This window comes from Aquila chrysaetos, unplaced genomic scaffold (assembly GCF_900496995.4).
Source record: "Aquila chrysaetos chrysaetos unplaced genomic scaffold, bAquChr1.4, whole genome shotgun sequence".
Taxonomy (NCBI): Eukaryota; Metazoa; Chordata; class Aves; order Accipitriformes; family Accipitridae; genus Aquila; species Aquila chrysaetos.
In genome coordinates this window covers 378459-406095 of record NW_024470382.1, presented here as the reverse complement: position 1 = coordinate 406095, position 27637 = coordinate 378459, and the positions used below count along the sequence as shown (strand labels likewise).

At 55.8% G+C, this 27637-nt stretch overlaps 1 protein-coding gene across 1 annotated transcript; it reads left to right on the top strand.

Annotated features, from left to right (window-relative positions):
* The first annotated feature begins 605 nt into the window (after positions 1-605).
* LOC121233089 (deleted in malignant brain tumors 1 protein-like) lies at positions 606-27369 on the top strand. The gene is made up of 21 exons (XM_041121759.1): positions 606-819; positions 1894-2223; positions 3192-3539; positions 4246-4599; positions 5245-5574; positions 6195-6524; positions 6981-7100; positions 13108-13440; positions 13548-13877; positions 15347-15676; positions 16073-16396; positions 16940-17269; positions 17539-17868; positions 18942-19280; positions 19941-20270; positions 21225-21554; positions 22807-23133; positions 25100-25426; positions 25690-26019; positions 26625-26741; positions 26885-27369. The coding sequence occupies exons 1-21, from the start codon at positions 720-722 to the stop codon at positions 27025-27027; spliced, it is 6132 nt and encodes a 2043-aa protein (XP_040977693.1). The 5' UTR covers positions 606-719; the 3' UTR covers positions 27028-27369.
* Positions 27370-27637: the final 268 nt, after the last annotated feature.

Sequence of the window (27637 nt, the reverse complement as noted above, 5' to 3'; positions counted from 1 at the left end):
CCGAATTCCCTTAAACTAAGGATGAGAATCAACACAATGGGGGGTGCCCGAAACCTGAGCATGTGTGCAGCTTAATGTCAGTAGCTACAGCACGGTTTCTGGACCACCATCCCCTTACTCTTTATATTATGTGATACTCCCAGAATACAGACTGTGCATTTTATACATGCGACGACTTCAGCAATGAGACTTTGGGGCAGACTCCAGCCAGAGCATACTATTCAATGTACACAACCCCTCGAAACTCTTTATTTTGGGAGGGGAAAGGAGGCTTCTTGCCCTCTGCAAGCACCCTGGGGATATCTCTGTATAGCAGGGGTTCACCTTTGGATACTTGCAAGACAAGACTCAGCTTTTCCTGAGGATGCAAACCTCCATAATTGAGCATTGCAAACCCTCCTTCTGCTGGATCTGCAGCCTGGAGCTGGCTGGGGACCGGGGAGGTGGGGATGAAATGGGGCAGACGCAGCTGTGAATGGGGGGAGCCTCTTAGCAGACATGGCTTGGGTGCTGGGGGACACACTTAAATCTCTTCAAACCAGAGGGCAAAATCCCGGAGACAGCAGGGAGGAGGGGTCAGTGCTGGAGGAGGGATGAGTGCCGGGCAAACACGAGGCACATTACTGCGGAGGAGGGGACAAGCCTGCTGTCAGCACCCACAGCACCCAGCTCAGCTTGCAGCTCGTACTGGGACGGTCACCTGTCCTAAGGCGTATGTGATGGGCATGGGGTTTTCGGGACGTTGCCTCCTGTCCCTGCACAGCAACTGGGCTGGCTTCGCCACAGCAGGGCTCCTCATCTACCTGGTGTGCCTCTGTGGTGAGTGGCTCTTGCACGGGGGAAGGAGCATCCTAGGAGAAAGAGGGGGTCAGTGATCTGCAGGAATGGGGGGGACTGGGATTGCAGATGGATGGGGCAAAGCTTCCTTTGACTCATCAGCCTTTAAAAAGGAAGAGAAAGCAGCGGATGGGGAAGGAGACCTCGTTAGCCACGTAATTATCCTGGCCTCTGCGCTGCTGCCCTTGCACAGAGTGGTTGGGAAATGCTTGGAGCCTTACCAATCGGTGACAGTCAAAACCAGAAATTGCTTATTTGTGTTGGCCACATCTTCAGGGCCAGCTGGTTTGTTTACAAAGGGCACAAAGTCCTCTTCCCCCCAGTGCAAACAGGAGCATTTATTCTGCTCTGTGCCCTACAGACATGAAGGCTTTCCAGGAGGGGACCAATTGTGCTGCAAGTGGGATGCCAAGGTGCTTTTCTTATTTTTTTCTGCCTCTGCCTGCCTCATTTTGCATCCCCTTCTCCAGGGGATGCTGCAGTCTCTACCCAAATCCCAACCTGGGCATCCCACCGCAGCTCAGCCCCTCCAGTGCTTACTGCCTCAGCCATTAAACACCTCATATTTTCCTTCCTTGCTGTAGTTTCAGCCGGTGTAATGCCCTCCTCTAAGACACAGCTCCACTTGGCTAGGGGCCATGGGCTCATTTGCTGCGCAGGCTCCCTATCACTTCATGCAAATCGCTAATTGAAGCACCAGGTTGCACACAGACTGTCCCCCCTTTCCATCAGATGCCTGGCAGCTACTCCCTACATAGAGTTTCCTGGAGTTTTCAGTCCAGCTGGCAGTGTTTTCCTTTTCATTGATTGGGAATACTAAGCAAAAAAGTATCTGAAGCCCCTTTAAAGATAATTGTCTTTCAAAAAGGGGGTTTGCAGAGCATTTTCTCTCCTGGACTTGGGTTGTCTGGTTTGTCTTTAAGCCAAAGGAGAATCACATCCGTGGTTCACATAAGCTGCAGCCATTTGCAGAGGCTTTGTCAAGCTCGTGCAAGCAGCACAGCCTTTCCCAGTGCTGCTCTTCAGCAGCAGACCCTCTCTGTATCCCTCTTGCAGACCTGGTTGCTTCCGAGCGGGCTCCCCTCCGCCTGTCAGATGGCCCGCACCGCTGTGCCGGCAGGGTCGAGGTCTTCTATGAGAACCAGTGGGGAACGGTGTGCGATGACCACTGGGACCTGAAGGATGCTGGTGTGGTGTGCCGGCAGCTGGGCTGCGGCGCGGTGCTGTCAGCCTCCAGGGCCGGGCATTTCAGGGCAGGGTCCGGTCGCATCTGGCTGGATGATGTGAATTGCACGGGGACGGAGGTCGCCCTGTCTTACTGCAGGACGAAGGGCTGGGGAAAGAACAACTGCCACCACGGCGAAGATGCTGGCGTGGTGTGCTCAGGTAATGCCCCATGGAAATTATGGTGCAGGGGGACATGACAAAAAGTGGTCTGCAAAGCAATTCACTCGCAAGGAGTGTTGCCCCCCAGTTTTCCAAAAGCTCCCTGCGGCACAGAGCACCCATGGCCCCAGCAAGGGATGGTTTTGTGGTTTGTCCCATACAAGGGACTGCAGGCTAGGGAACAATTTAGGAATCAGGCTTGGAAACATTATCTGTGCTAACTCCACCTTCCTGAGATGCTGAATCACCTCTGGGAGATGCGTAGGGACCCCTTGCACATCACGCACCTCCGTGGTGAGCAGGACCCCCACACGACTTGCTTTGGCTGCATGTTTTGGGAGCACAGGGAGGGCTAGACACCCATTGTGTTTTGCAGGCAGACACTGTGAGACGCAGCCTTAGGCAGGGGAGAAAACGGCCGGGAGGAGACACCCACATTCCTCCTCCCCATCACCAACATGAGAGACAGGATGGTTTCCACGCCCTTGCCTCTGGCAAGCTGCAATCACCTAAAGAACACTCTTTTATGACCACAAACTGCGAGGCTCCAAAAGCTTGGAGCTCCAAAAGCTTGGAGCTTTGGTGGCTGATTGAGGTGCAGGTGCTCATGGCAATTGGTAGGTGCTGGAGCCACTGGTGCCAGAATTGTCCCAACAGACATCGGCACATGGGTGTGCTGAGCCCCCTTGGTTGTCACCTCCTCCTGCAAAGAGGATGAGGTGCCCCATGAACACCAGGAAAAAAAGCTTTCTGCCTTCTCCTGTCCCACCCATCCTCAGGATCTCCAGCCACAGCTGGAAAGACCACGGGTTGCTGGGACCATGTGGCATCACCCCTGTCCCAGTCCCAAGGTGGCTGCACTTTGGTAACCGCTGGGTGCAGTCAGCAACCATAGTGGAGTGCAGAACGGTCCTCCAGAAATGAGGGGCAAGGGGGTTTTCATGGTGCAACTCTTGTGCCCTTCGCAGACTCATCCAGCTACCCTAGGTCCGTCCACATTGGTCCTACAGAGCTCCGCCTGGTAAACGGCCCGAACCGCTGCTCTGGAAGAGTAGAGGTGATGCATGACAACCAGTGGGGAACCGTGTGTGATGACGACTGGAGCTTTCCCAATGCCAGAGTGGTGTGCCGGCAGCTGGGCTGCGGGATGGCGGTCTCAGCCTATGGCACAGCTCACTTTGGCCAGGGCTCGGGCCACATTTGGCTGGACAACGTTCAGTGCAGAGGGACCGAAGCTGCCCTGTCTGAATGCCTGGCCAGTCCTTGGGGTGCCAACAACTGTGACCATACAGAAGATGCCAGCGTCGTATGCACAGGTAACATCATGCTTGTAGACCAGGAGGAGAAGTTCAGCGGAGGTTGCTCTGCTCCGGGGATTCATACCAGTTTCACAGCTGCAGCCAAGGGCTGAGCAGCAGACACCTGGGTGGGTGACCTTGTCCCATCTCTGACAACATGTCATGCTGGCACTCGTTAGCACACAGGTCCATGAAAGTAAGGAGCAGCAGGTATGATAGGAAGGGAATGATGCCCTTTGGGCAGCACACAAAAAGTGTGCTTGCATGGGCACCAAGGAGAGAGGGGAAGCACTGAGCTGGGTGCTAGATGCTCCTAGCAAGGTCCCAGCCCACCACACTATGGGGACCAGCAGCCTACAGGCTGTGCAAAGATGAGGTGGGGGGGGCTCTGAAGTCTTTTTGAAGAAGGGGCAGTGGCAATGGGGGTCCACAGAAAGCCTCTCCCTTTGGTGGGCTGCTGTGGCCATGTGAAGGGTTCATGGGCAGCCACCAGGGAGGACTAAAAAAAGGATTGCAGCCATTTATGGTTTGCTTGTGCTTATGTTGAATGTGCACAGGCTCTGAGGTTGCACAGCTGGTTTTGCCCGCACCTGAGATCTTTAGCCCCAAACTTTAGCTATTCCTTAGCCGTTCTTTGTGGACATGGGAACTTCCCCCATGGTAGCAAGAAGAAGCACCTTGGGGGAGACCTGGTCTGACGCTCCTGTTGTGTCTCATGTCACAGGAGCAGGCACAGATACAGGCACAGCCACAGCCACCAGCACACCAGCTCATCTGCGCCTGGAGAATGGCCCCAACCGCTGTGCAGGACGCGTGGAGGTGCTCCACAACCATCAATGGGGGACGGTGTGCGACAACGGCTGGAGCATGGCCGAGGCGGTGGTGGTCTGCCGGCAGCTGGGCTGCGGGACGGCCACTTCAGCCCTGGGCTCGGCTCACTTCGGGCAAGGGTCTGGCAGCATCTGGCTGGATAACGTGAACTGCACGGGGAGAGAAGCTGCTCTCTCTGAATGCCAGACCAGGCCATGGGGATCCAACAGCTGTGACCACCAGAAAGATGCTGGCGTGGTGTGCTCAGGTGATCCACATTGGTTGGGATAAGTACTGTGCAGGTTGGGGTGCAAGATCAGCTCAATCGCATCCCAGGTAGCCAGGGATAGATGCCTTTACTTCACCCTTGTCTAAAAAAATAAAATTAAATTGAGAGAAGGGTATGAATGCCACAGTGGGTGATGCTCTTCCCTGTGTCAGTGCAGGCTGTGAGATCTCAGCATGCTGTTAGGATGATTTTGTGTAGGAAGAGCAAACCCTTCTCCCACCTTTCCCCTTTCCAATAGCTCTAGCTGCACAAATTCATTGGGCAATGCCTCCTACCACCTCCCATACTCACTACTGGCCCCAGGAACCCCCCCATAGTCATTGTTGACCCCAGGAACCCCCCCATAGTCATTGTTGACCCCAGGACCCTCCCATAGTCACTATTGACCCCAGAACCCTTTGTCAGACTCCAAGCCCCAAGCTCTGGAGCTGTGACTGCTCCTTACTCACCCCAATGAGAAGCAAATCCCAAGCCAGCCCTGTTGCTGTAGCACCTTTCCCAGGCAGCCGGAGGCTGCACACGCGGAAGGATACTCTGATTTTCCTGCAGCTTAGCATGTCGCAAAGCCCAGCTGGAGCCGTGGATGACGGTCAGGCATGAACATGCCCCTTTCTCCCTTCACAGACACGGACACTTCGGAGCAGCGCCCACTGCGGCTGGTGAACGGCTCGAACAGCTGCCTGGGGAGAGTCGAGGTCTTTCACAACCAGAAGTGGGGGACCGTGTGCGACGACACCTGGGACCTCCAAGACGGTGCCGTGGTGTGCAGGCAGCTGGGCTGCGGGGTGGTGCTGTCAGCACCGGGCTCAGCTCATTTCGGGCCAGGGTCAGATCCCATCTGGCTGGATAACATTCACTGCACTGGGACCGAGTCTACGCTCACTGAGTGTGAGCTGAACAACTGGGGAGAGCACAACTGCGCCCACAGCGAGGATGCTGGTGTGGTGTGCTCAGGTAACACCAGCCTGCAGGGACCGGGACGGGTGAGCCAGGGTGGTTGGTGTCCACGCAAGGTGGGGCTTGACAGGTGCTTGAGCTGCTGTTCTACTCCATCCAGGGCTGCACCAAGCTCTCTGTTGTCTTTTCACTCTTCCCCATCCCCAGCATCAGAGCAGGAGTCAGCTTTCACCCAGCCACTTGGCCTGGAGTTGAGCAAAAAATGCCACCCTGCCTTAAACAGGAGTTGTGCGCCAAACTCATATTGATTTAACCTAGACTGTGTCCCTCTAGCTCATCAGTGACAGCATCCTGGGATGGACAGAACCTTACTTAAAAAAAAATAAAAATCCAGGCGCACCTTTCCTAGACACAGAAGTCCAGTGCCACTGGGGAGGTGGGTGTGGATCTCCCATGAGCCCCACCTCACAGATACCAGCCCTGCAGTGACGTTGCTTATTAAGGCATCTTGTACAAGGTGATGAAGTAAAGGCAATCCATGCCTCATAGCTAGTTGCAGGTGCTGGCGGCTTGCCTTCAGCAGGGCACAGGAAAAAAATGCCCGGGAGCAAATCAGCAGCTCTCATCGCCATATGGAGTCAGAGGGGCGACCTTACCCCTTGTGCTCTTCCTTGCAGGCACAAACCCCTTGCAGGTGCGGGTGAAAGATGGTCCTGGTCCCTGCGCGGGACGGGTGGAAGTGCTCTACGAAGCTACCTGGCACGGGGTGTGCAGCACTGGCTGGAGCCTGCTGGAAGCCGGCGTGATCTGCAGGCAGCTGGGCTGCGGGCCAGCCCTGTCGGCGCCCGTCGGAGCCCAGCAAAGCCGGGGCGACGGCCATGCCTTGCTGGAGGGGATGAGCTGCCAGGGGACTGAGTCGCTGCTCCTGGAGTGCCAGCAGAGAGAGATGGGTCTGGGGCCATGCAAGCAGGGCTCGGCAGCCACTGTGGTGTGTACAGAGCAGAAAGGTGAGTGCTGAAACCCCCATCACTCATTTTATCTGCATCAGGGCCAACCCGGTGCAGACACATGGTGGGGTAGAGGCTCCTATCTCCATCCCAGTCTCAGCCTGGCAGGCAGGCAGAAGCATTGCCATAAACCTTTTTGCCGGGAGACATTAGGTAGGCAGGGTAGAGGCACCTGAAGGCAGCAGGGTGGGAGAAACTGGGTAAAGGCATCTCAGTGGGCATGGAGATCCTAGCATCCCTGGTGGACACACTCTGTTTGCATTAGCCCAGTGAGGGTGCACTCACCCTCCTGAAGCAGAGGGTAAGCTGTCACTCCTGCTGATGAGGGTCAGCCCCAGCACCCAGAAGGGCAGTGATTGCAAGTCCCCAGAAACATGCAGCAGAAGGGACAGGTGAGAGGGGCAGAGAGGGTCAGGCCATCCAACCAACCCCCTCTGAGCTTCACTCTTCCTGCAGATGTCATACAGTCCTGCTCGGTGCTGGCAGGCCTCCTCGGCATGGGGGCAATGCTCTGCGGGACCCTGTTGGTCCTGTACCTGTGGATGAGGTATGGAAGATGGGCTGGACGCTCCCCAGGTAAGAGCAGGACTGCAGCACATGGTGTATGTGGAGCTGGCTGCACTCCTGGCTGGTGTGGATGCACGCCAACCTGGGGCTGGGGAATGTACCCTCCATGCATCACCCTGCTCCTTCATTTTGCAGCCAAACCACCTCTTATAAAGAAGACAGAGGACACCGGGATGCCATCCGAGGCTTAGGCTTGTTGAAGGCAAGACTCCCTCAGGACCCCACAAGACCCCATTCTGTGGAGCCAGGAGAGCAGAGCAGTTGCTGTGATGGTCAACAGAGAGAATCCCCTCTGGCAGAGCGGAGACTCCTGTCCTGTGTGCCCCATAGCCCCCAGCTCACTGCACTGAGCCTCTGTGGGTCCCAGTTCATCCATGCAGCACCACGAAGTCCCCCAGTCTCCAAGCAAGGTCTTCTCAGAATAACCCCTATCTGGTCCTCCGGGTAGGCTCCAGCAGCCTAACCCCATCTGCACAGACTCCCTTTATTCCCAGCCCTATAACCGCTATAATCCCTATTCCCAGCCCTATAGCCCCTATAATCCCTATAACCTCCTGCAGAGTCATCTGCAGTGGCACCCAGTGCCATCACCCCCACTGCATTCCCAACAGGACCATACCTCTTCCCCTAATCTCCCATGCAAGTGAGGATTACTTCCTGATCCAGGAGCAAGTGAGCAGGGGGCTCTCCTGCACTGTATAGAATCACCTTTGCAAAATGAGGATTGCACTTAAAAGCCCATCCACAATGGGATAAGAAGTGCCTCAACCATTGTATTTATTCAATTCACTTTTGAATACCAGTAAAAACTCTGAAACTCAAAAGAACAAGAATGCAGCATTATACAGATTAAGGGCTATGGAATGAGTTGGTGAGGTGGAAGGGGTGGAAGAACAGGCCCCTTGGCTATAGAGGGATTGTAGATGATCAGGTCAGATACAGGAGACTCAAGATTGCTAATGTTGGGTGAGATATTGTCCTGGCCACCAACAAGGAAGGGTCACATTCCTAATGAAGCAACCCATGGAGTCAGGTCTAAACTCAAACCATCCACCACATTGGTGAAGCCAGGAGGGGCCATAGTCAGAGAAATGTCCCAGTGTCATGGGGAGGGAACGAAGGGACCACAAGCTTGACTAGGCCGTGATGAAGGTTTGCCTCACAAGCCGAGCTGATCTCTCCACAAGGGCATGGAAGGGAAGAGTTGGTGCAAGAGGCAGCAGGGAGAAGACACATGTAACGAAAGAGTCACAGTGTGTACTTCAATGCCCTTCAGGTCTAGCCTCCCACCTCTCCTTCCCTCCCAGCCAGCGGCTTGCAGCTCTGACCAGTTTGTGTCTTGCTACTTGCCCTAAGCCCCAGCCACAGAGCCCCCCCCTTGCTGGGTGTCTCCTATCAATGCGTGGCCGCAAAGTCATCTGATCCTCCATGGACATCCACCACTCCTCAGACTTCAGGGTTTTTTATCCTCCTGCTGGCACCCAAGCCTTCTCATCTTCCTGCTGGCTGCCCCAGCAGACTTGGTCCTCCAGCCTTACCTGTCCCAAAGTTTACATCAAAAGCCCAGGGCTCCTTCTAGCTCTGGACAGTGTCCTCAGAATAGGGGAAAACAAGAGCTTGGACCCAGTTTTGTGCAATAAAATATATGCCCCATTTGGAGAAGGTCTTTGTAATAAAGCTGGGATGAGTTGATGCTCTTCAGGGCTCCAACATGCAGGACCAGCACCTGCTAGATCCCAGCTCGAGCCATGGGTTACTCTGCAGAGATGCTCTGCAGTGACTGCAGCATCTCAAGAAGGGGTTTCAGACTTCCCGGGGGGCAACAACACCCAAATTCAAAAGGAGAAGAAGAGACGCAGGACCATGACTCACTTCCAGGGTGGCTGTTTGTCCAAACTCTGAAAACAGCCCCAGCAGAAACACCCTTGCCCAGAGCTGCGTCAGCCACGTCAGGCTATGACAGTTCACAGCATTTCCGAGCTGGTCAGTGTCGGGAATCTCTTTGCTGCTGGCCTGTTTGTTTGCAAAGAAGGGGAGCAAAGTCCTTGGGCTCACTGAGCCTCGGTACAAATGCGTACAGTCACCTTTCCCAACTGCTCGACTTTTTATGAGACGAGTTTTGACTTGTTTCCAGCCTAATTTTCACCTGCTTATTCTTTTACTTTTGTTTAGTACACCTCTTTTTTTCCTTTTGGTCTTCAGCCCTAGCTCTGCATGCCTCTGGGGTTTGGGTTTCTCCTGTTTGATCTTCCTACAGGCAGCAATCTACTCTCCACTCTACTACCCACCTCAGGTTTTGCCAGGCTGAACAGGTTAAACTCAGCCTGAGACTATCCTGGCCTTGCTGTCCTCTTCCCATTACATGCTCCAGTTTTGCTTCTTATTTTTGCACAGACACGGGCAGAACCATCCACTCTGTTTCTGGCAGGGGTCACATCCTTGCCCAATGCAAACTCCATCTTCAATGCACCACCAGCACAGCACCCACCTCCATCTGAACTCTCCCCTTCGGAGCAACCAGTGATGTTAATTTGATGACCCTTTTGCAAAACTCATTTTTTCCAGTGGCACGCTGCTCTGGCTTTGGGCTCTTTCCTTGCACAGCTTCAGTATGACACCACAAAGGGATGGGAGGACAGGAAACTCTTCCATCCTCTCAGCATCTCAGGACATGCCTGAGGTGGCAATTCACAAGGGACATGCCTGGAGCATCATCTGCATAACAACCACCAGGAAGCAAACTGCTAATCCAAAAGGGACCCTTGGGGTCTTGCAAGTGCAGCCACAATAGGATAAGAAAATGGCAGTTCCCCTTATTTTCCAAATCCAACCTAGCCACTCAAAGCATCGCAAGGTGGGTGCGAGACCCTTTCTCATCACGGATAGTGTCCAAGCTCACCTGATGGCAGACAGCTACAGCACAGGCGCTGGCTCCAGCCTCCACAATAAAGCCATCTACAGCCTTTAGTAAACTGTTTTCTTGCAGTGGATGGTTCCTCACACCCCAAAACCGAACCAGACACTTTGTAATGAAGCTAACGTAGCTATATTTTCCTAGTTCTGTGCATAAAGGCTTGATTTATCTTGTCAAAAGTAGGTATCTAGTACCAGGACACGTCAGGGCAGTCGAGGTGCCCGCAGGGGCTGGCACATATGAAACAGGCCTGAGTGTCGAGAGGGTTTTGTTTGCTCCGTGTTTTCCTGGAACAGCTCACCATTTCGCAAGCTGATGACAAGACTGGCCGCTGCATGGGGCAGCAGGTCACCTCCTGGCAGAGCTTCACAGGTAGTGAAACTCCCAGGGGGGAAGCACGGCAGGGGAAGAGGAGGGCTCGCTGCAGCAATCCTAGTTTGCCCTCCCAGTTGGCCAGTGGGACACTGGGCTCAGCTGGCACCTCAAGGACAGTCCACGCCAACCTCCAGCCCGTGGCCAGGCTGCAAACTTCAGGATGTTGAGCAGTCTCCATCCCTCTTCCAGCCGCCCTGGGGGCAGAAACCAACCCACCCGTGGTGGGGTCAAGAGCACGGGGACCCTCGTCCTGATGGCGTTCCTTTGGGGTGAGTGGCGTTCGCCTTCGCTGCTGACTGCAAGGAGCTTATTGGCCATGTTGGCTCCTCCAGCCCGCTCAGCTACCACTTCATGGAGCACAGCAGAGGCTGGCCGGGGGTCCTGGGTTTCACTTGGGGTTCTGGGGCAGGGGGGATGTGATGGCTTGTGATGGCTTTGGAGGTGGGTGAAAGGTTTTTTTATGTGAAGTCAGGAGCTCAGCTATCTCCGTTGCACTCCAAGAGCCATGCATTGCAGGTCTACTTCTGCACACATGCTTTTGCCCCATAATCAAAGGCTTATGGCCCATAATTAAAGGCTTGTGAGCATTACAAGAGTGGAGGGAAGCATGCCCGATCCTGAAGCTGTCTCACAGCTGGCCACAGTCTCCTGCCCTGCTTTAATCTTGGCTTACCCTGGACTATACATGGCAAACTCATGGCATTGCAGCACTGAGGGGGCTTGGCCAAACCCAACAGTACTGTGCATTAACAGAGGCGGCTCCCCGTACGATGGAAAAGTGAGCAAGTAGGGACCCACATTGCCAGGACAAGGCTGGGTGGCTTGTGGTTGTGCAGCACAAGGAACTGAATAGGTTTTTGGGCTAATGGGACAGACAGGCAAGATGCTGGCAAGAGACACGTCCCTCCTTGTGCTCAGGCAGAGCCATAAGGAAGCTGCAGACCCTACAGGTCCCTTATCCACAGCCATGGTTTGCTCTCAGACATTGGTGGGGGAAGAACGAGGATGGGGAAGAACTCTGCTGCAAGAACAATATCATGCTGATGGTTCAATGGCAGCGCTGCTTTGGAAATGGTTAAGAAAGGGCTCAGGGCTTTGCCCAAGCTGCCCCAGCTCAGAGCAGAAGCTGGTTATTTGATTCGAGCAACCTTCCTACTGCTGTTTGACTTTTACAAAGGGCACAAGCAGAAACATCTTCTGATCAGGTTTGGAGTGAGCAAAATTAGGAATATGCTTTCCCTGCTGGTAGAGATTTTGTTTTAATTTCCATGCTGATTAGTTGCTAAGGCCAGTTTGTACCACTACCTCTTGGAACTAAAATTTTGCTTTAACTTGCTTGGGTTTCCTCCTTCTTTGGTGACCTACTGAGGAACAGTGCAATCTTCCCACTTTTTTTTTTTTAAAATCCTGCTCCTGGAATATTCAGTATGGCATTTGCCTCTTTGACAGTCAGTATCTGCTGGCTGGCCGGAGACATCTGGGCTGGGACTTGCCATGCTTCTTGCAAGCACTGCTCAGTCGCATGTGCATTGACTCTGCTTGGGTAGACAAGAAATCCATCAGCTCTGCTAAGTCTCAGTTGTAGGATTGATTTATTGCTTATCACAGGGTAGCTTCATTGCTCCTAGTAAAAATAAGGAAGAAGAGCAAAAGGCGCACAGGGAAGGATGAAGCAGAACAGCCAGCCTTCATCGGAACTCTGCTCTTAGCCTGGGGACAGGAGAGCTTGCAAACTGGAGACCGAGTGCCCGCAATGCATGTGGTTCAGCCTCCTTGCAGAAGTGAATTTTGAGGGGTGGCTTTGCAAAGGGGCTTTATTGCAAATAAGCTTTATTGCAAGGATGCTCTATTGCAAAGACACTTTCCTGCTCCCTGTTATGCAGCCTGAATGAAAGAGCTGAGCTAGGCACTCCTGCATGCAGCGTGCCACAGCTGCCCAGATGCTGTTTGTATTTGAATGACTCAGGGATTTGATTTTGAACCTGTTTTGTCTTCTTTCTGGCTTTTGTGACTTCCCAAGTGCTATGTCTAGCCCCTCGCTTGCTGCTGGTCAGACTCACGCACAGATCAGTGCCTGAGCACTTCAGAAATCATTATCCACGGTCAAAAAGCTTATTTACACAACGCAATCGTATCCCTCTTGAACTTTTTTTTCTGCTGACCCAGTTGAGCTCTCCACATGACTAACATCCAGTTACGGCTCCTTTCTGTACCGGCTCCCTTCAGTTAGTGCTTTTGCAAAAGCATGCCTATGGGACCAGTGGCAATCATACACCATGGGTCTTGCACATTGCCAAGACCTTTAGCTCAAGCACTTTTCCACTCATCCCCACAAGCTTGCCATGCAGCTGGACCCCAAGGAATTACCCACTCTTGATGGTGAAGCTACATCTTTGCTGCTGACCACTTGTACAAAAACACACATAAGCTGAAATACCCATTTTTTTTTTTTTTCTGCCTGTTACATGAGCAAGAAAAGGGCTCCTGGGGTGTGGGATCCACACTGAGGCTAAGATGGTTAAATTCAGGGTTTAGATGCAGAGATGGGGCTCAGTTGGCTACAGATGCCTAGGGCCATCTGAGATGCCCAGGGCAGGTGTGGGATGGTCAACACAACCTCTGAAACCCTTTTTGGGGGACAGGAGCCATCTCAAAAGTGTGAGCAGCCGAGCCCCATCCACTCCCAGGATTTCACCTCCCTTCTTCTTTCCCCTCCCGGCTTTGCAGGCGCAGCCGCTGAGAGCCCAGGGGGGTTCCTTCGCCTGGTGGGTGGCCCTGGCCGCTGTGCCGGGCGGGTGGAGGTGCTCTACAACGGGACGTGGGGCACAGTGTGCGACGATGGCTGGGGTTCCCCCGAGGGCCGAGTCGTGTGCCAGCAGTTGGGCTGCGGGACATTGCTGTCGGTGGCACCAGGAGCTCGGTACGGAGAAGGGACGGGACAGATCTGGTTGGATGAGGTCAACTGCACTGGGGAGGAAAGGAATCTCTCTGAATGCCAAGCCAAGCCATGGGGGGAACACAACTGCAACCACGTGGAGGATGCCAGCGTTGAGTGCTCAGGTAGCCCGGGACAGCAGCCATCTGGCTGTGCACCCCTGCATCCCTTCCTGCTGTACCGGCGGTGATGCACAACTGTTCTCCGACTGTCCCTCTTGGGATACCCGCAGAATCCAGCATCACCGCCCTGGGCACCCTCCAGCTGCTCAACGGCCCCAACCGCTGCGCTGGGAGGGTGGAGGTGCTCCACCACCACATGTGGGGGACAGTCTGTGACGACGGCTGGGACCTGGTGGACGCGACAGTGGTCTGCCGGCAGCTGGGCTGTGGCACAGCGCTGTCGGCCACCAGAGGGGCTCACTTTGGGAGGGGCCACGATCCCATCTGGTTGGATGAGGTGAACTGCACTGGCACCGAGGACACCCTCTTTGACTGCCGGGCCAACGCGTGGGGAGACAACAACTGCTTCCATGGGGAGGATGCTGGAGTGATATGTTCAGGTGACACACCTTGAGGTGCAAAACGGGTCAATATCAGACTTTCAGGGTTTCCTAAGTGATCATTGGATGATCCACCCCAAGGGTGCTCACCTGCGGAATGCCCTCTGCAGCTCTGGGGAGCACCTGCAGCACATAGGCGGGCAAGTCACCCTGCAAAGCCTTCTCCCGCCTCCTGCTGCCATGGATCCAGTGCTAAACTGCAGGAACAGCAAAGGGTCATTCGTTTGCAGTTGCGTGCATGAATTACCAAAGACCTACCCCCAAAGCCTGGTTTGCTTGAAGGCAAGTAGGCTGTACCATGCAAAGCTTTCTGCAGGCGTAACTCACCCTCCCCAGTTCCTGCCCATCTACCCAATCTGTCTTGCCCATCGCCCATGATGCAGGGCTTTTGATGGAGTTTTTGATGCATGTGTAGCTCAGCTCTTTTATTTGGGCTGTGCAGCAGGGAGCAGGAAAGCGCCTTTGCAATAAGGTGACTTCACAATAAAGTGTCTTTGCTATAAGACACCTTTGCTGCACCTGGGTCGGGGCAACCCCCAGTATCAGTACAGGCTGGGGGATGAAGGGATTGAGAGCAGCCCTGCAGAGAAGGACTTGGGGGTGCTGGTGGATAAAAAGCTGGACATGAGCCAGCAATGTGCATTTGCAGACCAGAAAGCCACCATATCCTGGGCTGCATCAAAAGAAGCATGGCCAGCAGGTCAAGGAAGGTGATTCTGCCTCTCTACTCCACTCTGGTGAGACCCCCCCTGGAGCACAGCATCCAGCTCTGGGGTCCTCAGTACAGGAAAGACATGAACCTGTTGGAGCGGGTCCAGAGGAGAGCCACAAAAATTACCAGAGGGCTGGAACACCTCTCCTGTGAGGAAAGGCTGAGAGCACTGGGGTTGTTCAGCCTGGAGAAGAGAAGGCTCTGGGGAGACCTTCTTGTGGCCTTTCAATACTTCAAGGGGGCTTATAAGAAAGATGGGGACAGACTTTTTCGTAGGGTCTGTAATGATAGGACAAGGGGTAATGGTTTTAAACCAAAAGAGGGTAGATTCAGATTAGATAGAAGGAAGAAATGTTTTACAATGAGGTTGGTGAAACACTTGAACAGGTTGCCCAGAGAGGTGGTAGATGCCCCATCCCTGGAAACATTCCAGGCCAGGTTGGATGGGGCTCTGAGCAATCCGATCTAGTTGAAGATGTCCCTGCTCACTGCAGGGGGGTTGGACTAGATGACCTTGAAAGGTCCCTTCCAACCCAAACTATTCTATGATTCTATGATAAGGTGACTTTGCAATAAGTGTCTTTGCAATAAAGCCCCTTTGCAAAGCCACCCCTCAAAATTCACTTTTAAGAGGATGCTGAGCATTTTGGGCACTTGGTCTCCTGTTTGGGTGCTCACCGCACACGGAGGATGCTCAGGCTGGAGCAGAAGCATCTGTGACTCTCCTGGTGCATTTACCCTTGTGTGTCGTTGGCAGCTTCAGGGGTGTCCATGGTCACTGAGCTCCGCCTGGCCAACGGTTCGACGCGCTGCGAAGGCAGGGTGGAGATCACTCATGACGGCACCTGGGCAGCCCTGTGTGATGAGGGCTGGGGTCTGGCCGAAGCTCGAGTGGTGTGCAGGCAGCTGGGCTGTGGGAGACCGCTGTTGGCACCTGGCGGGTCGCATTTTGGGCAAGGACCCGGGCAAATGTGGCCCGACAGCGTGAGCTGCATGGGTACAGAGACCGCCCTCTCTGCATGCAAGGCGAAGCCCTGGAGCAATGGCACTTGTCACCATGGGAGAGCAGCTGGCGTGGTGTGTGCAGGTAACCCCCTCGGGAGCAACACAGCATGAGAAGTGGTGGGTCTTGGGTCCATCACCTTGATTTTCCACTTCTGCAAGCAGCCCTGGACAACGTGTCCTTTTTGTGGGCGTTTCCATCACAGAGTGTCATGGGGCATGTGGGTGGCTGGAGGAATTTTGGGTGTCCTCCTGGAGGGGTTGGTGCTGATGCCAGTGGGTGGGATGCTGCTGTGGTGCAGCTTGCAACCTCTCACCCCTTAGCCAGCAGGCACTGGGGATCGGCCAGCTTCTTTTTGTGGTGATTAGACGAACCTGCAGCACTTGGTGCAACACTCAGCAACCTGGGAAGGTGCCAGGGCACTTTTCCTTACCCATGGGTCGCAGCGTGCTGGCCTGTTCCCATATTTTGCTCTTTTAGGTAACTCGGAGGGTGACCAGGTCCGGCTGGTGAACTATGGCAGCCGCTGCGCTGGCAGGGTCGAGATCTTCCATAACAAGCAGTGGGGGACTGTGTGTGATGACAACTGGGACCTGCTGGATGCTGAGGTTGTCTGCCAGCAGCTGGATTGTGGACGAGCACTGTCGGCCCCCAGGGGGGGTCAGTTCGGGCGCGGGAATGGCATCATCTGGATGGACGAGACGAATTGCACAGGGAGGGAGAGCACATTGTCTGCCTGCCGGGCCCGGCCGTGGGGCATCAATAATTGCTACCACGGGGAAGATGCTGGTGTGGTTTGCTCAGGTGACCAATGCTCCTTCGGCATTGCTCCACGCAAGGTGGTGGGTGGGGGGGGGAGCTGTCATGATGGCAGGTCTGCACCCCCAGGTAAGACTGGGGGTCAGCATCAGCAACCAGTGGGGTTTTCCCAGACCGTCCCTGCACCTGATGGTCCCATTGGAGGGCTGCTCTTCCCATCCCAAGATGTTTATTTAAGGCGGTGGGAGGCGTTCCTGCAGGGATCCCTATTTCCCACCCCACCAGGAACCCTCCAGCTCCAACAACAGAACCAACTCATTGCAGGGAAGCTCGTCAAAAGTGACCCACCTGGCGAGCAGTTCTTGCAGGGAGTGGGGCTGGGGACCAGTGTGGACCACCCTCTGCAGGGATATGCTCTGGTGCAGGGTGCTCCTGGTGGGAGTTTTGGGTTTCACCCCTCCTGTTCTCCCCTCGTCTGTGCCTTAGGGGAGCTTGAAGAGGGGCTGGGAGCTTAATTACAATAGAATAAGCATGGAGGGAAACTGGTGGCTGTCTGAAGGCATCAGTAACTCTCTTGGGTGTTTGCAGACTCAATCATCCCCGAGCCGGCTCATCTGCGGCTGGCAAACGGCTCACACCGCTGTGCTGGCAGAGTTGAGGTGCTTCACCAGGAGGAGTGGGGAGCCATCTGTGACCACGGCTGGGATAAGCAGGATGCCGAGGTCGTGTGCCGGCAGCTGGGCTGCGGGACGGCACTGCCAGCATTGGAGGGGGCGGACTTCGGCTCCGGACCCCCACGCATCTGGCTGGACAACGTGAACTGCCAGGGGACAGAGCCAGCCCTTACGAAATGCCAGGCAAGCCTGTGGGGAGAGAGCAGCTGCAGCCACGGAAAGCACGCCAGCGTGGTATGCTCAGGTGGGTTTCACTCCAGCACCAGCAGTGAGTCAGGATGCACTGGTAATTTCCCCCGTCCCAGTTGGGAGCAAGATGCCAGCTTCACCCCACTTGCTGCTGGGTCAAGTACCCCTAAACCCTTTGAGAAGTTCCTCCATGAGGTGGGAATGAGATGCTGTGCATTCAGACGCGATGTAACCACACAGCACCAGCTATGTGCCAAAATGCAGGGTCCCTCCTCCTCTCATGAAGGGGCTGGATGCTCTGAGCATCTCCCTGCCTGTTTGCAGGCTCGGCTGTTTCCAGCTTCACCCCAGTCCGGCTGGTGGATGGCCCAGGTCACTGCGCTGGGAGGGTCGAGGTGTTTCACGATGAGAAATGGGGGACAGTGTGCGATGATAGCTGGGACTTCGCGGATGCCAAAGTGGTGTGCCAGCAGCTGGACTGTGGGAAGGTGGTATCGGCTCCGCGGCGGGCTCACTTCGGGCAGGGACAGGGACCCATCTGGCTGGACGACGTGAGCTGCACGGGGACCGAGGCAGCCCTCTCCGAATGCAGAGCCAAGGCCTGGGGTGTCCATGGATGCGAGCATGGTGAAGATGCCAGCGTGGTGTGCTCAGGTAACCACCGCCTGTCATGGCACCAGGAGCACCATGGCAAACCTTACCATAGTCCACTTGCTCTGGGGTTTGACTCTGCTTTCCCCTATGGGTGCAAGATCTTGCGACGCAGGAACAGTTTACAGCCAGCCTGGAGACCCTTTGCTTTGAAGTCAGCCCCCTGTGGTCCATTCTGGTGCAACAGGGCAGCTGCACGCAGACATTAAAGTCTGAGAAAAACAAACGCCTTGCCCATTTGCACAGCTGTGGCTAAAAATACGGTCTCTGGCATGCTTTTGGCTGATGTTATTTAGCACAAATCCTGGCAGTTAGCATGGGCCAGAAACTATTCTCATCAGGCAAATTAAAACACAGCCACGTCCTTCTTCACAGCAGGGCAGATGGCAGTACAAATGGGTCTTCTCCCATCATGGTCAGGGAGGACCCTCTGACACCTTCAGCTGATCCATGGTAGATGTACCCCATGATGCTCAGAGCTGCATGAGCCCATGAAAGCCCATCTCCCATCCTCCTCTCTCCTCTCCAGCTCTGACTCTCTGCCAGAGGAACCCCTCAGCCCATTTTAGTGCCTTTTAAGAAGCTGGGGCCACTGGATTGCAACCAGGTCACTCAATATCAGGATGGACTTAATATCTGGGTGTCACTGTCTGAGACAGCCAGCATTGAACTCAGTTGCCCCAGCAGGGGAAGGTAGCATCTCACCCTAGCTGGGCTAAGAGATCCTCCAGGAAAACCTGTGCCCTTCAGGAGCAGCAGCTGGAGGGCAGGTGAGGTATTCCAGGAGTCCCAAATAGCACAAGTACACCTACATCTTGCCGACTTGACCCTGCCCTATGTGTCTGCTTTAGGAAGGCAAACTATATAAGGTCCATTGACCATGCTAATCAAGCCTTGGGCACCACTTGGGCCAGTTCACATCACACCTCAAAGGTCTGCCCTCTCTGTCGTCGCAAGAGCATCCTTGACCCCCAAGGCTCCTGAGCCTCTGATGTAAACCCATTGCTGGCAGCCAGAGGCTTCACAGGGCAGAAGGTATCATCTCCTTATCATGTGTACGCTCTCTGATGTTGTAGGATCGGGCATTTCTGACCTCGGAAGCCTCCGCCTGGTAAACGGCTCAGACCCATGCTCTGGCAAAGTTGAAGTGTTTCATGATCAGCGCTGGGGGGGCATCTGCACCGACGGATGGGACCTGGCCGAAGCGCATGTGGTGTGTCAGCAGCTGGGCTGTGGGGCGGCGCGCTCAGCCATGGGGTCTACCCAGTTTGGGACAGGAGATGGCCTGATCTGGGTGGATGCCGTGGAGTGCACCGGGACAGAAAGGGCCCTCTTCGAATGCAAGGTCAAGTTCTGGGGCGCTGAGAGCTGCAAGTCGAGTGGGCATGCAAGCGTCTCGTGCTCTGTGGCTGCAGGTCAGTGGCGGTGAGTCGGGGATCAGTCCTCCCCTGGGGGAGGCCGTGCATTCTGACCAAATTCACCCATCCACCTCCTCCTTGTCCTGGCTCAACCACCCCTTGTTCCTGTGGTCCTATCAGGAAGCACAAGGTGTTTTCTGTTTCGAGGTCTACCAGTCCCTGGCTTCCCTCAGGCAAAGTGCTTGGAATCCCAAGCCCGGGATTCCCAGAAATCCCAAGCCTGTAAAATGGAGGCTTTCCATCAAGCACAAAGAGCCCTGACATACCAGGGTTGCAGCTGCCCCGTGGTTTTTTTTTGATACATGATACCACACAGCCTCTAGTCCTTGGAGAGTCCCTCCTCCTCACCAAGCTATTCCTCGCTCAGGTGCATGATGCACCTGGTGCCTCCTTGCCTGCTTGTCCCTGTGGGGATACTCACATCATGGGAGCTCCTCGGTAATTTAGCCAACTTCACAATCTACTGGGCATGGTCCTCACCGGCTTGTCCCAAAAGATGTTCAGGCATGCACACCCAGTGTGCAGCAGTAGCAGAAATGCTACATGCTGGTGGAGACCTTGCAAGACCCCTTGCAAGGGGAGGGCCACCGCATTGCCAACCACGGGACAGGCAGGCATTTCTGGCAAGGATTTATTGTCCTCCGATTCTGTTTTTAGACTTGGACCTGGGGAGTTCAGAAGCCCTGCGGCTGGTGAATGGCCCACACCGCTGCGCCGGGAGGGTGGAGGTCTTTCACAGCCAGCAGTGGGGGACCGTCTGTGACGATGGCTGGGACCTGAATGATGCAGCTGTGGTGTGCCGGCAGCTGGGCTGCGGGACGGCCGTGTCAGCCCCAGGTTTATCTGGTTTTGGGCAAGGATCTGGCCCCATCTGGCTAGATGGGGTGAGTTGCCTCGGGACAGAAGCCACCCTTGCTGAATGCCCGGTCAAGCCTTGGGGACACCATGCATGTAACCATGTGGAAGACGCTAGCGTTGTGTGCTCAGGTAACTCTCACCACATGCTTTCTCTGGAAGATGGACCAAGCCCTATCCTTCTGCAGGCTGGGAACAGTTTGGGAACAAGTTGGCCAACAAATTGCCCAGATCAGTAGAAACCATGTTAAAATAACAGTGTTCAGAGACATGGAAAAATACGATATGCTGGCAAAAAAAGCAGCATGGCTTAAGACATGCCTCAGTGTCTGGTACCATTGGAGGTGTCCAAGATGTTTTCACGGGGTGAAAACACCTGCACCCTTTGGGGAAGGTAGCTGGAATGTGCATGGGTGCTGCTTGAGTGCCAGCAGATGTGACTGCGCCCTGCCCCAGCTCAAGAGCAGACAGAGCGACTTGTGCTGCCGGCACTGTAAAATGCAAAGATGTGCAGGTAAATGCAGAAAGATGCACTGGAACCAGCTGCTTTCATGTCATACACCACTTTTGAGCTAGCTGCTACCAGTCTAGCCTCGGCCTTGGAAGGTCAACCTCCACAGACAGGTCAACGCGGCAGTCAGAAGCAGTCAGGACAGGGACAATCACAAAAAGATCCTTTGCCATCTCCCCTAGGGCAAGAAGTGGGTAGCGCCAGGTGAACCTAGGTGATGCAGCTTCCAAGCAAGGGGGAAGGAAAACACGGAGAAACACTGGGAAGGACCCTTGTACATCCGTTCTTCCCAGCATGGTGTCCCTCAGGTGGAGATGTGTGCTTTCTCCTGTCCCGACCTCTGAACCAGGGTGCAACCACCCTCAGGGTGCAACTGGTGGAAGGGATATTCTGTACCTCCTTCCACCCTGCAAAAACCCCTGTGCTCACTTTCCGGCAAGTCCCTGATAAAGGGCAAGGTCTCCGCACCAACACCACCCAGACCAGCCACGGGGATGTCTTGCCCTCTCCAACCCAGCAGGTGTTAAGATGTACAAGCATGTCCCTAATAATGCTCATTTTTGGGTATTTTTCAGGCTCGGGAATTGCCAACAGCCCCAGGCTTCGCCTGGTGGGTGGTTTAAGCAAGTGCGCCGGGAGGGTCGAGGTGTTTTATAACAACGAGTGGGGGACGGTCTGCGACGACAACTGGGACCTGAGTGACGCGATGGTGGTCTGCCGGCAGCTAGGCTGCGGGGTGGCCCTCTCGGCCCCCAGCTCAGCTCGGTTTGGGTGGGGAGCCGGCCCCATCTGGCTGGACGACGTGAGCTGCACGGGGGAGGAAACCGACTTGGACAAGTGTCAAGCCAAGACACGGGGCATCCACAACTGCCACCACGGGGAGGATGCTGGTGTGGTGTGCGCAGGTGAGAGTGGGGATGGGGCTGGCCAGAGGCAGAGCTCCTGCCGGTACCCAGGGGCGGGCAGCTGGCCCCCTCTGGAGGAGATGCTGTGTGTGCAGGGTTGGTGTAGGAGCTTCTTGCAGCTCTCACCCATGTGTATCTCCTGCATCTTCACCTCAAGGCCAAGTGCAAGGTCCTGCACCTGGGTTGGGGCAACCCCCAGTATTGGTATAGATTGGGGGATGAAGGGATTGAGAGCAGCCCTGCGGAGAAGGACTTGGGGGTAGTGGTGGATGAAAAGCTGGATGTAAGCCAGCAATGTGCGTTTGCAACCCAGAAAGTCAGCCATATCATGGCCAGCAGGTCAAGGGAGGCGATTCTGCCCCTCTACTCTGCTCTAGTGAGACCCCAGCCCAGCGTCCAGATCTGGGGTCCTCTGCGCAAGAAAGACGTGGACTTGTTAGAGCCGGTCCAGAGGAGAGCCACAAAAATGGTCAGAGGGATGGAACTCCTCTCCTGTGGAGAAAGGCTGAGAGCGTTGAGGTTGTTCAGCCTGGAGGAGGCCTCCTTGCAGCCTTTCAATATATAAAGGGGGCTTATAAGAAAGGCAGAGAGTGACTTTTTACCAGGGCCTGTAGTGACAGGACAAGGGGCAAGGGTTTTAAACTGAAAGAGTGTAAATTTAGATTGGACATAAAGAAGAAATTTTTCACAATGTGGGTGGCGAGACACTGGCACAGGTTGCCCAGAGAAGTTGTGGATGCTGCATTCCTGGAAGTGTTCAAGGCCAGGTGGGATGGGGCTTTGAGCAACCTCATCTAGTGGAAGATGACCCTGCTCATTGCAGGGGGGGGGTTGGACTAGGGGATCTTTAAAGGTCCCTTCCAATTCAAACCATTCTATGAGTCTATATTAGAAGTGGTCATGGTCAGGTTGGACAGGGCCTTGAGCAACCTGATCTAGTGCAATGTGTCCCTGTCCGTGGAATGGGAGTTGGACTAGATGGTCTTTAAAGGTCCCTTCCAACCCAAACCCTGCAGCCAGGCATCAGGCCCAGGGTTTTGTCCCCCCCAGTAAAATGGCAGCACCCGGTCATGTCAATGCCTTTTTTAATCAGTGCTATCAATGCCCGAACGCTGACCCTGCCCTGCTCCTTCCTGGAGGCACGTGGGGTGCTGCAGGTGGGGGTAGTCCATGGATGCAGGCGGGGGGTGGTCCAGGGATGTGGGGGTGCCCTCCAGCCATGTGTCCACCTATTTCTCTCTCTCCACAAAAGCAGGCAACTCCAGCTCATCCTACCTGCGGCTGGTGGACGGGCCACATCATTGCGCCGGGAGGGTGGAGGTGCTCAACGCCGGGCAGTGGGGGACGGTCTGCGATGACGGCTGGGACCTGAATGATGCAGCGGTGGTGTGCAGGCAGGTGGGCTGCGGCAGAGCTGAGGCAGCCCCCGGTCGGGCTCACTTCGGGCAGGGGACGGGGCGCATCTGGCTGGATGACGTGACCTGCACCGGGAGCGAGGACGCCCTCGCCCAGTGCCGAGCCCGTCCCTGGGGCCAGACTAACTGCCACCACGGAGAAGATGCCGGCGTGATGTGCTCAGGTAGGTCCTGCTCCTACAACACAGCGTGTCCTGGTGGGACCGGGAGTGTCCATCCTGCATCTTGCTGCCTCTGGAGCAATGCTACAGGGGGATGGTCAAGCCCTTCCTGGGATGGGGGTTCCTTTCACCCCAGCCCTGGGCACTGCCACCGGCACCGTGTGTGTCCCCAACCCATCGTGACATTTCTGCGGTGCTTCCAGTCACCGGCATAACCAACACATTGACTGTGCGGCTCGTGGACGGCCCGCATGGCTGCGCCGGGAGAGTGGAGGTCTTTCACAACCAGCAATGGGGGACGGTCTGCGATGACGGTTGGGACCTGAGTGATGCGGCAGTGGTCTGTCGGCAGCTGGGCTGCGGGACGGCCACCGCAGCCCCAACAGGGGCTTCTTTCGGGAGGGGGCTGGATCCCATCTGGCTGGACAGGGTCGCCTGCGTCGGGGGGGGAGAACACCCTCATGGACTGTCGGGCCAGGCCCTGGGGAATCAACAGCTGCACCCACGAAGAGGATGCCGGCGTGATCTGCTCAGGTGATGCTCATTCTTGCAGGGTCCTAAAAGCACAGCTTGGAGCTGCTCTTTCCATCCCTCCCCCCCCAAAAAAAAGCCTTTTCCTCTCCAATCTAACCCCAGAAGCATTGCCTGCAGGACGGAGATTTCAAGGGCACGGGCGCTCGTCCCCTTGGCAGACAGTGTTGGTCCCCATCCCCACACCCCAATAGCGCGTGGAGCTGCCCCGATCCAACTGCCCTTGGCACAGCTGAGCAGGGAAGGGGGGGAAAAAGGACAATGACACCTGGTTTGGGATGCGGGCTGCACCGAGACTCTGCTGGGTCCCAGCGAGGGTCTGAAACGGGATTTATTTCTCCCCTTCCCCATCAGGGACTGAGTCTGGAGGGCGAACGTAGGTGCCTGGCAGTGCTTACAAAGCCCCAAGGGCCATGCCTGCCTGCACGTCTCTGCAGGCAGGGCTCAGGGCAGGATCTGTCCTCCCATCCCACCATGGCTGGGCATCTGCCCTAGGTTTGCAACCTGGCTGCTGCCACCAGAAAGCCCCCTCCCTGGACACGCGGTCCTCTTGTTCTCAACGCTGCATCGCCTGCTTCTCTGCCTGCAGATGAGGCCAGGGCAGAGGTCCATCTGGCAGGACCGAACCGCTGCGCCGGGAGGGTGGAGGTGCTCTACGCCGGGCAGTGGGGGACGGTCTGCGATGACGGCTGGGACCTGAATGATGCAGCGGTGGTGTGCAGGCAGGTGGGCTGCGGCAGACCTGAGGCAGCCCCCGGTCGGGCTCGCTTCGGGCAGGGGACGGGGCGCATCTGGCTGGATGACGTGACCTGCACCGGGAGCGAGGATGCCCTCGCCCAGTGCCGAGCCCGTCCTTGGGGGCAAAGTAACTGCCACCACGGAGAAGATGCTGGTGTGGTGTGCTCAGGTAGGTCCCATCCTGTGACACAGGGCATCTGGGGACACACACACACACAGAGGAGGGTCTATCCTGCATCTGGCTGCCTCTGGGATGATGCTAGCCCTGGGAAGGCATGGTTTTGGGGGAGAGGAGCTGGCAAAGGGTCATAGCCTCTTTTTGGCTAGGCTTGCCCCCAACCCAGCAACAGGTTCCCACCCCATTCATAACCAACATCTCATTGAAACCTTCACACACACACCACACCCCCCCACGGCACTAAGCAAGCCCAGCCTGGTCTCCATTGTCTGGTCCACATGCCTGCATGGAGTAGACATCACCATTTTAGGATATGAAGGTGCAACTGAAGTCCATACCTACAGCCACGCTCCCCTGGAAGGGCTGGGGGGGAGGGGGTTGCATCCCTTGCTGGGGGGGACCATAATGACTTTGTATTTGCACTCTGGCTTCTGGTTTAGGGATTTTTTTTTTTTTTTTTTTTTTTTTTTGTGAGGTGATGGGTGCCCTGTTCTCCTTTCCTAACCGGATTTCTCCTGCCAGATGCCAACATCACAGAGGTGCAGGTCCGCTTGGCCAACGGCCCAAACCGCTGCGCTGGAAGAGTCGAGGTGTTTTACGAACACCAGTGGGGGACCATCTGCGATGACAGCTGGGATTTGAAGGATGCCAAGGTGGTCTGCCGGCAGCTGGGCTGCGGGACAGCCGTGTCAGTCCCGGACCAAGCTCACTTCGGGCATGGGTTGGACCCCATCTGGCTGGACAACGTGGAGTGCACTGGCATGGAGACCACCTTCTCCCAGTGTGGCCTTAGGAACTGGGGACTCCATAACTGCAACCACGATGAAGACGCAGGAGTCGTGTGCTCAGGTGGTCCCCAGGGAGGGGGGAATGCTCAGATGCCCCCAAAAAGGGTTTTTATCTGGGACTGGGAAGCTGGCAACACTGGTGGGACATCAGTTGGGAATGACCTTGCAAGGGAGCTGGGCAGGGTGGGGAGGAATGGTGCAGCAGGTATATGACACACATGGCATGCACGCCCATCCTTGCACGCGTGTGTGCCTTGCATGCCCCTCTCCCATCTGCCTGCAGGGCTGGAGGGGCCATCTCACCCCCTTTGCACCCTCTTGCAGGCACAAACCCCTTGCAGGTACGGGTGCAGGATGGCTCCGGTCCCTGCGCAGGACCGGTGGAGGTGCTTTACAACGCTACCTGGCACGGGGTGTGCAGCACTGGCTGGAGCCTGCTGGAAGCCGAGGTGGTCTGCAGGCAGCTGGGCTGCGGGCCAGCCTTGTCGGTGCCCGTCGGAGCCCAGCAAAGCCGGGGCGATGGCCATGCCTTGCTGGAAGGGCTGAGCTGCCGGGGGACTGAGTCGCTGCTCCTGGAGTGCCAGCAGAGAGAGACAGGGCTGGGGCCGTGCAGGCAGGGCTCAGCAGCTGGCGTGGTGTGCACAAAGCCGAAGGGTGAGCACCGGGATGCTCCGTGGTGTCTGTGCTGGGTGGGGGGAGAAGGTCCCAAGGAGAGAAGAAAGTGGAAAGGTGGCACATGTTCATCCCTGAAAGCTCTTGAGGGCCTTTCCTGGGGGATGTGCCTCATTTTCCGTCACTCTTGGGAGCATCGGAGATGCTTTCCTGAGTCCAAAACACACTCACCCCTCCCATTTCTTCTTGGAGCCCAAATTTCCTTATTCCCCCCCCACCCCAAACCCAGGACCAGCCCTTGTTTCTCAGATAGGTTGTGGTAGAGCTGGGACAACTTTGAAGGATGGAGGAGGGTCAGAAAAAGGCCTGTGTGAGATGTAGCACCCCAAATCCTAAGTGGGACAATGCACCAGAGAACTGATGGAGGTTGTAACAGCAGCAGGAACATGGAAGGTCGCTTTGACCCCTCCATCCCATCGTCCACACAGGGAAATGAGTCTTAATGTGAAGACTAATTAAGGAAAGCCCATCTCCACCACCAGCTGAGCTGCTGGGGGAGGTCAGGCTGTGTTCAATGTTAGGTTTTCTCACATGCTGTTACTGGTCTTGGCTGGAAATGGGATCCCAATCTGTTCTCCCAACCCCAGGTGCTTCACCATCCTGCTCGGTGCTGATAGCACTGCTGGCCCTGGTGATGCTGCTGAGCGGGGTCCTGCTGTGGCTCAACCTGAAGAGGAGGTGCATGGCAGCAGCTGAGGCTGGAGGTGACAGTCCCATCCCTATGTGTCCCCCTCAAACTCACGATCCCCACTCCGGCCACCCCAAAATCCAGGGGGACAGGGAGATGGGGATCAGCTCAGCGTCTGCTAGAGCCTGGTGACAGCCCTGTGTCCCCTCCATCTCACAGCCCGTCAGCACCCCAGGGACCAGAGCACTTTGGCAACGTCCTTCCAGACCATGGGGGCCATCTACCTCCCCACCAAGGCAGAAGCCTCTGAGGACCCTGACACTGAGACAACGCAGCTCATGACAGAAGACACTGCCCCATGATGCCAGCCCCCCCCAAGCTCGTGCCCCGGGGGTCACACTAGGCTCCCGCTGCCGTCCTTTTCCCTAATCTGCCTTCCTGAAGACTGCAAAGCAGCAGCTGATGGGCAGGACATCTCAAAACCAGCCAGTACCAATGACTTATATCAGGAGCCCTGAAATAGCCAACCAAGGTGGGGGGGTGTTGCCCAGCGTGGTGATGTTTGTTTAACCCACCTTCACACTCTCTGAGCAGCCCCCGTGGCTCAGGAGGAGCCCAATGAACCTGGCGGCCAGTGCAAGGCTGAGCTAAAGGAGCAGAGGAGCAGAAGGAGGGGTGCAAACGAATTAAAAGGGGGTCCCCAACCCTCTAGGTGTGATGGGCATGAGTGCTGGGGGGGTGGAACATGAGCTGCTTTTGTGCTTCTCTGCCACAGCTTCCCCCAGACCTTGGATGGAGGCAAGTCCCCACTTTTCTTGACCACGCCAGGTGCCAGAGCCACAAAGTGCATTACCCCACAACCCTGAATACTCAGCCATCCTCCCTGGATGCATTTCGGGATGGCCACAGAGCCCCATTTTCCTTGCCCCATGCCCCCAGCCTGCCACCATCCCTTGGGAACCCAACCGTGGG

Bases quoted from the DNA above. Each gene is read 5' to 3' on its own strand.
- LOC121233089 (XM_041121759.1), top strand. From the start codon at position 720: ATGGGCATGGGGTTTTCGGGACGTTGCCTCCTGTCCCTGCACAGCAAC. The intron at 2,224-3,191 runs GTAATGCCCCAT...TGCCCTTCGCAG, and splicing joins TGCTGGCGTGGTGTGCTCAG to ACTCATCCAGCTACCCTAGG. The intron at 3,540-4,245 runs GTAACATCATGC...CTCATGTCACAG, and splicing joins TGCCAGCGTCGTATGCACAG to GAGCAGGCACAGATACAGGC.